This window comes from Solea solea, chromosome 12 (genome assembly GCF_958295425.1).
Source record: "Solea solea chromosome 12, fSolSol10.1, whole genome shotgun sequence".
In the NCBI taxonomy this organism is placed as follows: domain Eukaryota; kingdom Metazoa; phylum Chordata; class Actinopteri; order Pleuronectiformes; family Soleidae; genus Solea; species Solea solea.
The window spans coordinates 26,984,389-26,997,134 of NC_081145.1; the positions used below are offsets into that span (position 1 = coordinate 26,984,389).

Genomic DNA, 12,746 nt, shown 5'->3' on the forward strand with positions numbered 1-12,746 from the left:
AAACATGGTGAAGTATTCAGATATTATGATATTGCCTTTTTTGTGATATACAATCCAGTGATTTTGACGACCTATAGTTTGTGTCTTATCCTAAGTGATGGCAGTTAATACAGAAACACCAGGTGTGTTATAAGAATATATGAATCATTCAACTTAAAGTTGGCTTTTTTTTCCAGGCTGTTTGAAACCCTGTTAATAATCTACAGCAGCAGCAGCAGCTCCTGAAGATAATCTGTAGATTATACAGCATATAGAGATATGTTGCAGTGCTCACACACACACACACACAGATGTGGTTGACCCTGCAAACCACATTATCCACCTCCAGTGACTCCAAAAGCTTCTTACTCGCCTCATTAAGTCTTCACTCACACAAAGTAACCACATTAGAACCTGCTCACCACGTATACGTACGGATCAGTGTGTGTGTGTGTGTGTGTGTGCGTGCATGTGTAAACGGAGAGTGGTGGAAAGGAAGCTCACACACACTCGCACACACAGACACACACACAGAGAGAGAGAGCAGCTCAGCCACGGCCCCGGGGACGGCTGCTTAGACGGCAAACTGACATTACTACTGGAGCGTGTCGCAGATTTGACTGCGGGGCTAATAGACGCTGGTTGAATGCAGGTTGTCTGCTGTTGTTGTAACGACACACGAGTGCAAACCTTCAGGTGCAAAGAAAAAAAAGGTTCATTAACGCATTATTCCACACAGACGGCTTTGGTCGACTTTAAAAGACGGAACGGACGGTGATTTAAAAGCTGTACTGTGTGCACACTGTCTTTTGTTACTCGTTACTACCGAATCAAATCAGAAGAAGAAGAAGAAGAGTTGGTATTATGGTCTGCATTTACAGTATATAGAGTTTTAGTTCTAGTGTTGATGAGCCATTCACACACACACTTCTTTGCTTGAGGACACATATAGACTATAGCAGAGCCAGGAGTTGAACCCGCAGCCTTCCAATTGAAAGACAACTCGCCCTACCACTGAGCCACCATGACTCAATTCTAACTCCCCAAGTTTTTAATAATTTTACTTATAAAACTTAAGCGCATTTTATATCAGAGGATTACATTTTGATACTTTTAAGTAATATTATATTAAAAAAGTGACTTTAACTTCTACCAAAGTCATTTTCAGGTAAACTACTTATACTCAAGTATCCCTTTAATAAGTTACTTTATACAAGACAAATGATAATAATACATTATAAAACCGAAGCTGTGGGACCGTACAAAATCTGACTGTGGGCCGTGATTGGCCTGCGGGCCAGACTTTGGACTTGCCTGAACCAAAGGGTTTGATGATATTTTTCACGTGTTTCACAAACGTATCGATGATCTAAAGGTAAATAAAGTGCATTAGCACGGCCGCTAATGTTGTTACTGTGCACCGATGTGAAGAGGTAAGTAAAGCTCATGCTGTGGACACATCATTAGCCACCACATTCCACCGGGGAGCACTTAGATCCAGGTGAGTGGCCACTGGATACCTGCGAGGCATCTGTGTGTGTGTGTGTGTGTGTGCACGTGTGTGTGTGTATATGCGTGCATGAGGAGGGAGGGAACATGAACACATGCAGCTAGCAGCGTGGGGGGTTGGAGTGAATGAGGATTTGAGGTGAAGTCGGGGGGTAAGTGGGCAAAGATTTTTGCTAAAACGTGTCAAAATAAACAAAGAATTTCAACTTTTTCATATAGAAATATCGTCTTTTTATCCCTCCACACCATGCAATGTGGTTTTCAGGTTATTCATCCCACAATGGCGCTAAAAAAACACCTTTTATCGTGCTAAATTGCTACTGGTACACATAATATACATGTTTGTTTTTTTAAAAAGCAGAGGTACATGGAATGCGGATGGGCAGGCAGTGTCTTGCTCAAAATGCGAAAAAACTAAGGAGACAGAAAGGGGACAAACCTTGCCGACAGGTGGGCTCCTCTACGGGCCGTTTCCAATAGGCAGGTGGGGATGGGGGGAGAGCGGAGGGAGAGAATGGGCAGGATTAGTCATACGTACTGTGAACATGGTGTAGGTGTGGGGAGGAGGAGGAGGAGGAGGAGGAGGAGGAGGAGGAAGGGGGGAAAAAAAGCAGTATTATCTCGTTAATACTGAGGAAAAACATTACCTGATATGACCTGACGAGACACTGGTGTTTATTTTAGGGGGCGGGGCATGACTGGCTACATGACAAACAGAGGTTACACTGAAGTCTGGAGCTTATTTTTATTTGATTTCAGTTAAGACTCAGGTGAGAGCGGGGGCAGAGATGGAGGTCAACACACGGAGATGAAGAGGGGGAGAGGACAACAATGGAGTAATAAATAAAGAGAGGGCGGAGCTAAAGGGTGCACATCAGTTTACAACGGTCAAATGGACTCGATCGCGAGTACACAAGTGTATCAGGAAACTACGGTGGCCAACTCTATCAGCACTCACTCACTCACTCACTCACTCACTCACTCACTCACTCACTCACTCACTCACTCACTCACTCAGACTCTCACTCACTCACTCATCTTTGCTCAAAGACACATTTAGACATATACGTCTTTGAATTGAACCCACAACCTTCCAGTTGAAAGACAACTCGCCCTCCCACTGAGCCACCATGGCTCAATCCTAACTCCTCACTTTTTTTAAATACTTTTACTTCTAAAACATTTTATATCAGAAAATTACATTTTGATACTTAAGAACAGTAAATGTTTTATTATAATAAAAAGTGACTTTAACTTCTACCTAAGTCACTTTCTGGTACTTTAAGTATCACCTTTAAATACTTAGACACGATCTAGTGAATAAAAGTATTTTTTGTTCATATTTTAGACAACGTGTGAGAGTCTTCTCGCTACTTAATGTCGACTTTCATCTCTTTACGCACCTGTGTTAAGAAGTATTTTCCTGTCGGCTTAAAAACGAAAAAAAAGGCTAATCCTTAAACTACAAAAACCAAATGGTTTTAATGTCAAAGCTCTGAGACACTGACACAAACATAGTTGTGAGCAGTGTTTGTCATTTCAGCGCTTGTTTTTGTTTACACACTTTTACACAAATGGAAAGTCGAAGTACAGTAACACACACATCAATGTGTGTGTGTGTGTGTGTGTGTGTGTCGACATGTATTTGAGAAGTGAGGTCTCATGCTGTGAAATCTAGACTGAGGTGATTAGTAAAGCATTAGCGGCTGCATGTAACACTTAGAACATGCTGTCAACGACCTTATTTATGTGAGTCTGTGCGTGTGTGTGTGTGTGTGCGCTTTGCCACTTCCTCCTTATTGAACTAAGTAACGTGTGTCACAATAATCACATTAAATCCACAACACATTTGTTTTTTAATCATATTGTATTCAACGTTTCAACAGTGATCCTGTTTCGGAGAATTAAGACGCACGCACACACACACACACACACACACACACACACACAGACACACACACTGAATTGTGTCTTTGCCTCACACTACTACCCAGGGAGGGAGGAAACTCTGCTTCACAGCAGAAACGACATAACATGTGTTAACTACGTCTTAATGATGATAAAAAGACCATAAAGTGTGAATTTTAGTCCAAAAACAACACATTTATGCTAAATATAGACACATTTATTGATTATTTTCGCAAATAATTGATTAGTTGTGGGTTGAAATGACGTTTGTTTTGTCCGCAAATGAAAATCATTCACTTTGAATGATTTCTTTGTTATATGGAACAAAAGAAACATAAAATATTCACATTTAAGAAGCTGAAACTGTTTAATCAGTGATCAAAATAGTCTGCATGGAGTCTTTTTAGAGCCAGAACTACAAATAAATACTTACTATTAGACTTGAAATGAAAGTGCAAACCAGGTGTGAAGCAAACACCTGCTCAGACGCAGACTTTAACTCATTATTTATACACTGTACAAACACAGTAGGCGACGGCGAGCGGCGTCTCCTCAATTAATGACTTCATTTTCTCCGATGACAGCAAAAACAAACAATAATATAAAAATATATGTTTGGTTAAAAAGAAAATGCTGACTTTCCTCACAGTGTGAATGCACGTGCGTCGCTTTTGTGACCCAAAAAACATAGATTAGAGATTTTAAACAATGATTATTTAGAGCTTGACCTGACACGCGTTTGACCGTCTCATTTTGTCCCTTCAACCTTCTTGCATGATTTCTCTCCTTGTCTCTCTCCCTCTCCCTCCCTCCTGTCGCGTCCCTCCTCACTCCTCCTCACTCGCGCTCCTCCTCTCCGCCTGTGGAGCATGGGCATTGACCACATGGTGTTTTAATTAACTTGTGCACCGTGTGGAAGCCAAAGCTTGCGGGAAACAGTGACTACACCATCACGGGAAAGCACAACCTGGGGCCGATTTCAGGGTCTCCTGTCTCCAAATGTGAAGTCTTTTAATCGATAGAAATCTGTATTTATATCTACTTTGTGCTGCTACAATGTTTTCAGGACCTGGATCTGCAAATATTTCACAATAAAAGCCCCGTCGAAAAAGAAATGTTAATTTCAGGCCACTTTTTTTCTTAAAAGAGTAAAAGTCAGTGCACAGCGTGAAGAACGAGAGTAAAAAACATCAACTACAAACCCCGCCCTGCAACTTTAGACTACGTCCATTAGTCCATGACTTTAGGGCTGCAATGATTATTTGTTTGTTAATTAATTAACAAATCAAACTATTTTTGAAACTATGTAAGTTTGAGTCTTATTTTCAGCTCCTTAAATGTGAATATTTGCTGGTTTATTTGCATCGTAAAACAAAGAAATCATTAAATATTGAATAATGTGGGTTTTGTGGAGCAAAAAAAGCAAATTTAAGAAAATCATAATTTCCATGGTTTTGGAATCAATCAAAGCACGTTTTGGTTTTATGGCCCAAACAAGTACGAGTACGAGTTTCTGAGGTATTATATTCACAAGAAGAGGAAAATGTGACAGACAGAAAGAAGACATGCTGCCTCTGCTCATCAGGTAAAAACACACTGTAAAAAGTCCTTTAAAGCTTTGAGAAAGTGTCTCCATGACAAACGTCCCCCAAAGCTTCTTTGTTGGCTCCAGCTCAAACACAGGTGACACTGACTTTTCAAAGATTCCTCTCTGGACGTCTCACTTTGACCCCCCTCGCTCCCCTCGCTCCTCTCGCTCCCCTCGCTCCTCTCGCTCCCCTCGCTCCTCTCGCTCCTCTCGCTCCCCTCGCTCCTCTCGCTCCTCTCGCTCCTCTCGCTCCTCTCGCTCCTCTGTCTCCCCCCCAAACGTCGCCTCTCCGTCGCTTTCTCTTTCTGACAGCGTAATTAACAGGACTGTGGGGGGCGCCGTGTATTACCCACGGAGCAATGTGACAATCACATTTCTGGACTGGACTGTACCACTGCAACACAAACCCCCCCCCTCCCTCCCTCGTCTCTTCTCCTTCCACCGGTTTAAAGTGTCATATTTATTAAAGATACTAATCCACTGTTTACATGGACGTAAAGACGAGTAATTTGACTACACAGACTTGTCTGATTGTCCTAAAATAGTAGTTTCTTTTATATTTGATGTGATTTTCAAAAACTAAACTCACTTTAAAGGTGAATTCTGCTGTGAAACAAACAACAAACTTAATTCATTCATCAATAATCACAGGAACGTAAAACTGCTGTTAAGTGACTAAAACTTTCATTTAAAAAAGTGTTCCTCAAACCTTTTATACGGGCACCCCCATTTTTTATGATAAAAAAACTATAAGTTATAAGTTAAAAAGAGACAAATTAGTTCATAATGTTACATCTATGCCTATTTTTGCTGCCATTTCTATAAGTTACAGAGTTGAACTCAAGACTTGAACTTAAGCAAAAAAGGCTGGACATTTCACAGCAAATTTACATTAGGTTGGAATTAAATGTATATTTATACAGATATTTCATGGAAAAACACTGCGTTGGTAACAATTCATCAAATTATATACATACATTTGACCTTTTCCCCGCTTAGTTTACATTTGGAGAGTTTTTTAAATGTTGTTAGATGGACACGTTAGCACTATATTTTGGCTGATAGATAGATAGATAGATAGATAGATAGATAGATAGATAGATAGATAGAGGAGTCAGAATCAGACAGCGGAGGAGTGACAGGATGACGGGCAGTACAGTTCTCAGGGTGAAGCGATGGAGAAGAGATGGGGGGAAAAAGAGAGGGAGGGGAAGGAGGTCAAGAGTCAGAAGCTGACAGGAGAAGTTCTGAGAACCACGTGGAGAGGAGAAGGAGGAGAAGAGAAGGTTGTTTAGGTGAAGCAGGGGGAGACGGATGGAGGGAAACAATGGGTAAAAGACAGCAGCAACAATAAACTCTGAGTGTTTCTCTGTGTTGACAGGACCAGTCGTCCTCATAGAGACCAAAACATGGTCTTAAAGAGGCAGAACCTCATTTCTGAGGAACTGGGTAAGTTTTGTGTTAAGATTTGAATTTGTGACTGTGGTTAAAGTTAGGGATAATGCTTTATTTAGACTGTCATGTCAACTTTTTCAGGTTTAAGTTTCAGGGTTTAATCAAGTTTGGTTTAAGGTTCAGGTTTTGTGTGTGTGCACCACAGAGGGAGGAGGTCAAAGTTTCTCCAGCTGTACTTCTGTGTTTCATTTGTCTCAACCTAAAGTCTCCAGACATCACTAGATGAGTCAGAGCATTGTCAGCACTCACACACACATGCCTCAGGGTACATTAGTGACTCTGGGATCGCCTGTCAGGTCTGGCAAAGGGGGCGCTACAGGTGAACGTAGAGAGCGCCTGTTCCCCTTCACAACTCGTCTGCACCACCTCGTTAATCTCCATGACGACAGAGATGCCACGGCAGCAGCGGTGAGCGGAGGTCACGAGGGAAGCTCGTAAAAGAACAACTGACTCAGATCACAGACCACAATCACCACATGGTCAACAGGGGGAGGTGGAAACAGAACAACACACCTACTTCAAGCCTCACATGACACAAAACTTGCAGTAGAAAACTTTGCGACCCGTGAAAACAAACAGCTGTTCTCGATGCTAAATATGAACCCGCCTGTCACGACCTGAGGGACCCACGAGAAATCTGCACATAAGAGACACATCTATAGTGTCATACGTATATTTAGTACTCATAAAATACTACATATAAGGGTAGATGTAGTTGTCTGTGTGTCAAAGGCACAGTTTATTATACTGTGTAGGGAACAACAAAATGCCATCTTATTCTACTAGACTGAAGAGAACGTCTTTGTTTCTCACAAATCTGCACAAATATCACACAGTTATATCATCTTAAATATGTTTTTTTTGAATGAAAATGATGAATAATGACAAAAAAGTACAGTCATGAGACTCGGCTTCGGTGTCCCCGACAACCAGGATTGGGAAAAACTGTTCTATAAAGTTCTAAAATAAAGTTTACATACATAAACATTGCTAGAAAATGCAACTTGAACTTACTTATTTAAATTAATAATGAATTAACAATAAAATTCAGTCCCCAGGACGCACTCTGGACATGCCTGCCCTAAGCGTACTAGTGGTGCCCTTTCAATTTTCAACCCCTGCTCTACCAAATACCTGTGCACGCCACTGATGAGTCGCAAAGTCAAAAAAGAGCTGCACGACCAAACGCAGCAGAGATGACGTCAGCTCTGACACACACATACTACAAAAGAGTCATTTCATTTCCTTCTCTGCACCTGAATCTCTACGTTTGGTGAGTGGATGCACCACTCACTGAAACAGCCAGAGTCAACTGAGTCAATAGAGTCAGCAGAGTCAATAGAGTCAATAGAGTCAACAGAGTCAACAGAGGCAATTGAGTCAACAGAGTCAACTGAGTCAATAGAGTCAGCAGAGTCAATAGAGCCAATAGAGTCAACCGAGTCAATAGAGTCAGCAGAGTCAATAGAGTCAATAGAGTCAATAGAGCCAACAGAGTCAATAGAGTTAACAGAGACAATAGTCAATAGAGTCAATAGAGTCAACAGAGTCAACAGAGTCAGGACCAGCAGGTTCACCAGTAAATCTGAACTGACGGCATTTGGAAAAACAGGATTTGTAAATAACAAATAAATAAATCATCTTTCATCGTTTGCTACAGTGTAAATAAAGTTTTATCTGTTAACTTTTAAAACACTCAAAGTGTTAATTTACACGACAGCTGCTGAGGAAGACACAAGTCAGGAGGTTCTTTTCCGTCATTTCACCTCCGTGTCTCACACCTGTGTGCGTGTGTGTGTGTACGTGTGTGTGTGTGTGTGTGTGTGTACGTGTGTGTACGTGTGTGTGTGTACGTGTGTGTACGTGTGTGTACTGAATCCAAGGTGTTGGAGGAAAACAAAGGCAGCAGAGTTGTTTTTATAGCAAGAGAAGACACAAAAAGAGATGTGACATTTACAGTCATTAGGATAACACACACACACACACACACACACACGACAAACACACGCGCGAACACACACACACACACACTTTAAATATACCACAAAGAGAAAGAGCTGTGCTCCACTCACCGATCATGTGATTGGCGACATGGATCTGGATCTCTCGCTCCGTCTCAAACGTCATTTGGCATTTAATACACTGGTAGGTCTTTTTCTACAACAACAAAAACAACAGCAAAACAAATAAAAGATTATTTGTTAAAACAAACACAACTCTTTGTGAAATCACAACTAAAACCAACAATGAAAAATAATCTGTTCCCCCTCAGGAGTGGAATACTGTGAGAGTCAGAGGGCAAAATCTGAGCATTTTCTAATAAATAACAGACTTAAAAAACCACTCAACTAAACCAAGCCGCCCCAGGCTGGAGGATAAACATGGGATTTCAATGTTTTGTAATAAAAAAAAACTGAAATAATTTGAGCACTTTAATGCGTCAGAAATGTCAAAACATTCAATAAATGAAACATTTAAAAACAAACAAAACCGGGAATCATGGGTCTCTCACTCTCCTCTCACAGCATCTAGAAACAATGGATAAAAATAGCGGAATTCCCCTTTAAGGAGTGAAATTATGAGACAGAAACACACAGAGAGAGAGAAACTGAGGCTCCGCTGATGCAGTCACAGCACACAGTGATCACACAGGCCCCACTTCCACTATCTCACCGCTGTGTGAGTGTGTGAGTGTGTGAGCGAGAGAGAGAGAGATGCTACTTTGTCGTCTTTGTGCTGTTAGACTAAGCAGAAACAAAGGTGCAGGTAAGACTGACGCTCCCTAGGAACTGTCTCTAACACATGCACGCACACACACACACACACACACACACACACACACAGAGACACACACACACACACACACACAGAGACACACACAGAGACACACACAGAGACACAGGCATGCGGCAGGTCCCGGGGAGTCTGACTGTCAATATCAAGTAGAGCGAACAGCTCCCACAATGCCTCAGCACGCCGCAGCCGCAAGACGCAGTGGGGCTCAGCTGACACACACACACACACACACACACACCAGGTAGAGCTACACACATGAACACAGCGGCACACACGTCAACACTTCACACACACACACAGTCTGGTCTCAGTGACGTCAGAGGACACTAGAATGTCTCATTCATTCACCTGTCAAACACTAACCTTTAACCCTTTACACCTGATAACAGAGGCCTCAAACATACTTATTTTATTTTAACCAGACGTGGCCACGACGGCAGCATCAGTACATATATATATATATATATATATATATATATATATATATATATATATATATATATATATTCCCTGTCAAAACAAACACTTTTCTTTTGAAATCCTGTGAAATAATGTCACAAATATCATTTTAATCTCATATCCCTGTCATGGAACTCTTATGTTACCCACAATCCCGCCCCCTCCTGACCAGACCACATGCTCAGTGGCCCCCAGGTCATTTGAGTTTGAGACCCCTGCCTTATAAGATGACCTCAGCACACACACACACACACACACACACACACACACACAGTTTGTGCAGCGACTCTGCATTGACTTCCATTCATTTGGACAGTGTAAACAAAGCCGTATCCCTAACCATAACCAGTTAATCCCCAACTAGTAAAATCTTAGTCTTAAACTTATCCAGTTCCTCAGATAAATTAGGTTCTGCCTCATTAGGACCAAGTTGTGGTCTCCATGAGGACTCCTGGTCCTGACATGGTCACTGTTTATGCCAGAAAAGGTCCCTCATACATGTAATGCATCGTCTGTCCCCTTAATCCTAACCTAAATCCCATTCAAACCCAAACCCAAAAACCAGGTCTTAACTCCTCATTTAAAGATGCCAAAATATCCTCACTTTCCCAAAATGTCCTCACTCTCTATGGTTTATCGGTTTTCTTAGGTCCTCACAAAGCTACAAACACAAATTCATACATGCACTACACTTGATTTTATGGTGTGTATTTCACTACTTTTTACAGACCGGTACATTTGAGTTGAGCCACGTCAGAGACGGTGGTTCTGAAAAAAAAATCCACCCAGATTTTCTCTAAAATTATTCATCTCTCAGCCTGATCTCAGTTTCCTCCGCCTCACCTTCGGTGCGAGCGAACCCTCGGCTTTCTTTCCCGCTGCGCTGGTTTCGGGGCTGACCTCGGGGTGATCCGTCTGGACGTGACTCTCCAGGTCTTCCAAGGTTTCAAACTTCACCCCGCACTCCGGACACCTCAGGCCGACCATGGCCTTTTCACCCTGCACGTCCCCCGGCGTGGCTGCTCCTCCTCCCTGGTTCGGACTCTGGCCGTTCGTGCCCCTGATTTGATTGAGCATTGGTTTCATTTTAGCGGCTTGTTTCACAAAAACAACATGAAAACACAAGGTGTTTGCATTGTAACACAGATAGCTGCTGTTCTGTGTCAGAATACAAGACGATACTGTTGTAAACAAACGTGAGGTTTTTCAAGGTAGCTAATCCACAGACGCTAGCAATAGCAGGACACTCTTTGACAAAATGCTACCAAAACATCTCTCACCCTCTCATCTGCATTTTTGTCAAAGCTTTAAACACCAGAGGTCACTGTCTGTGGTAGTAGGAAGTAGGAATTTATTTTCAGCACTTGTCGCAGCCATTTTTCCACGACTTGCTTTCTAACTAGCTAGTGTATCTGCCGCCTCTGCTAGCTAATCGTCCCATGTTGTCCAAATGAATTCTTAGGTTGTGTTTATTACAAGAGCAACTGGCAGAAGAAGAAGAAGAAGAAGAAAGAAGAAGATGATAATGATGATAATAGCAAAACACAAGATGTTTAAAGGAAATCTGAGGAGGAGAGGAAGGTGGTACTGCAACATTACGGATGCTAACACCTGAAAAAACACAGAAAAAGATGTGTGTATTTAGCGTAGACTGGCAAAGGAAAGTGACGGAGAAAAAGAGAGGAAGGAAGAAGAAGAATAGCGAAGAAGATGAGGCAAAGAGAAAAGAAGACGGAGGCAGAAATGCAAAATTACCAATGCAAACAGTCGTAAAACTGCAAAGAAGGAGGAGAAATGTGGGTGCACGGTTACGCAACATTACATGACTGCGGTAAAAACACGACAGATGATGTGAAGAGATGTGGGAGGAAAAGCTAAGATGTGTCACGGAGAAAAAGAGTCAAAGAAGAAGAGAAGTAACTGAAAAATGATGAAAAACACCATAGATAAAGAAAGGAATGTACAAAGGAGAAGAAGAAGAAGATAGTTATGGAACAGACAATCATACAACTTAATAATGTTTAAACAATCTGTGGTTAATCAGAGGAAAAATCCAGAATTACAGACATTCTAGGTCTATTTTAGGATAATAACAAGTTCATTACGCTTCTGCGAAATACTCAATTGGACAGCACTGGTGTCCAAATGGCACTGCATTCTACAATCGACTGCTCCGGACTTTGAAGGCGGCGTCACAGAACGACAACTTGGGGTAAAGTAAACAGTCTTCTGTAGAATCTGTGGACACTTTGGTTTGTCTGTGGTGAAGTGAAATGTGGTTTTAAAAATAAACATTTGTCTCCGCCGCTTTAGCTCTTTCAGTCGAAATCGCAAAACAAAAAAATAGACGCGGAATGTCTGTAAGTCTGGATCTTTCCTTTAAGAGTATTTATTTATTATCCAGCGTCCACAGGGTTTACAGGACAGAGGCATACCTGCTCATGCAGCTGGCACAGAGACCATAAGGCAGACCGTTGACGTCCAGCTTCACCAGCTCCCCTTTGTTCTTGAACTCCTTGAGGCAGAAGGCGCATTTATACAGCTTATGCTGCTGCAGCTGACCGTTAGGGGATGAAGAGGCTGAGCCGTTCCCCCCTCCTCCTCCTCCTCCTCCTACTCCTCCTCCCCCTCCTCCTATACCGTTCCCACCTCCTCCACCGACAAGTCCAGAACCAGTGGAAAGCTTCTGCATGTGGAAGGTGCCGTGGATCTTCAGCTCCAGGGTGGAGGTGACGGTCTGCATGCAGACGACACAGCGGAAGCCAGTGAGGGAGTTTCGGAGGTCAGGGTGCATCTGGCAGTGCTCTATAAACTCCTCCTCACTCTGCAGGGGCATTTTACAGATTCGACAGGTTCCTGTATCCAGACTCTTACTGTGGGTCACCTGGAGAGAGGAGACATACGCAGGGTTTATCAGTAAAACAAGGAAAAGTACAAGTGTTTTATAAAAGAACTCAAGGAACTCTTCTTTCATCAATCATTATTTTGTCACCATTAATAATTTACCAATTACATGGTGATGATGTGGAATTCCCCATTTTACAGAATAACA

The 12,746-nt window shown here is 42.1% G+C and overlaps 1 protein-coding gene across 3 annotated transcripts in view; it reads right to left on the reverse strand.

Moving 5' to 3' along the window:
• znf423 (zinc finger protein 423) overlaps positions 1-12,746 on the reverse strand; it is a 168,225-nt gene that overhangs the window by 69,604 nt on the left and 85,875 nt on the right. For 2 of the 3 annotated variants that reach the window (XM_058645028.1, XM_058645026.1), the window contains exons 16-19: positions 12,130-12,578; positions 10,538-10,754; positions 8,512-8,596; positions 1,928-1,948 (exon numbers count right to left, since the gene is read on the reverse strand). In XM_058645028.1, coding sequence (XP_058501011.1) covers positions 1,928-1,948; positions 8,512-8,596; positions 10,538-10,754; positions 12,130-12,578 — 772 coding nt within the window. The remainder of the gene's footprint in view (positions 1-1,927; positions 1,949-8,511; positions 8,597-10,537; positions 10,755-12,129; positions 12,579-12,746) is intronic. The other variant, XM_058645027.1, reaches the window with a different exon arrangement.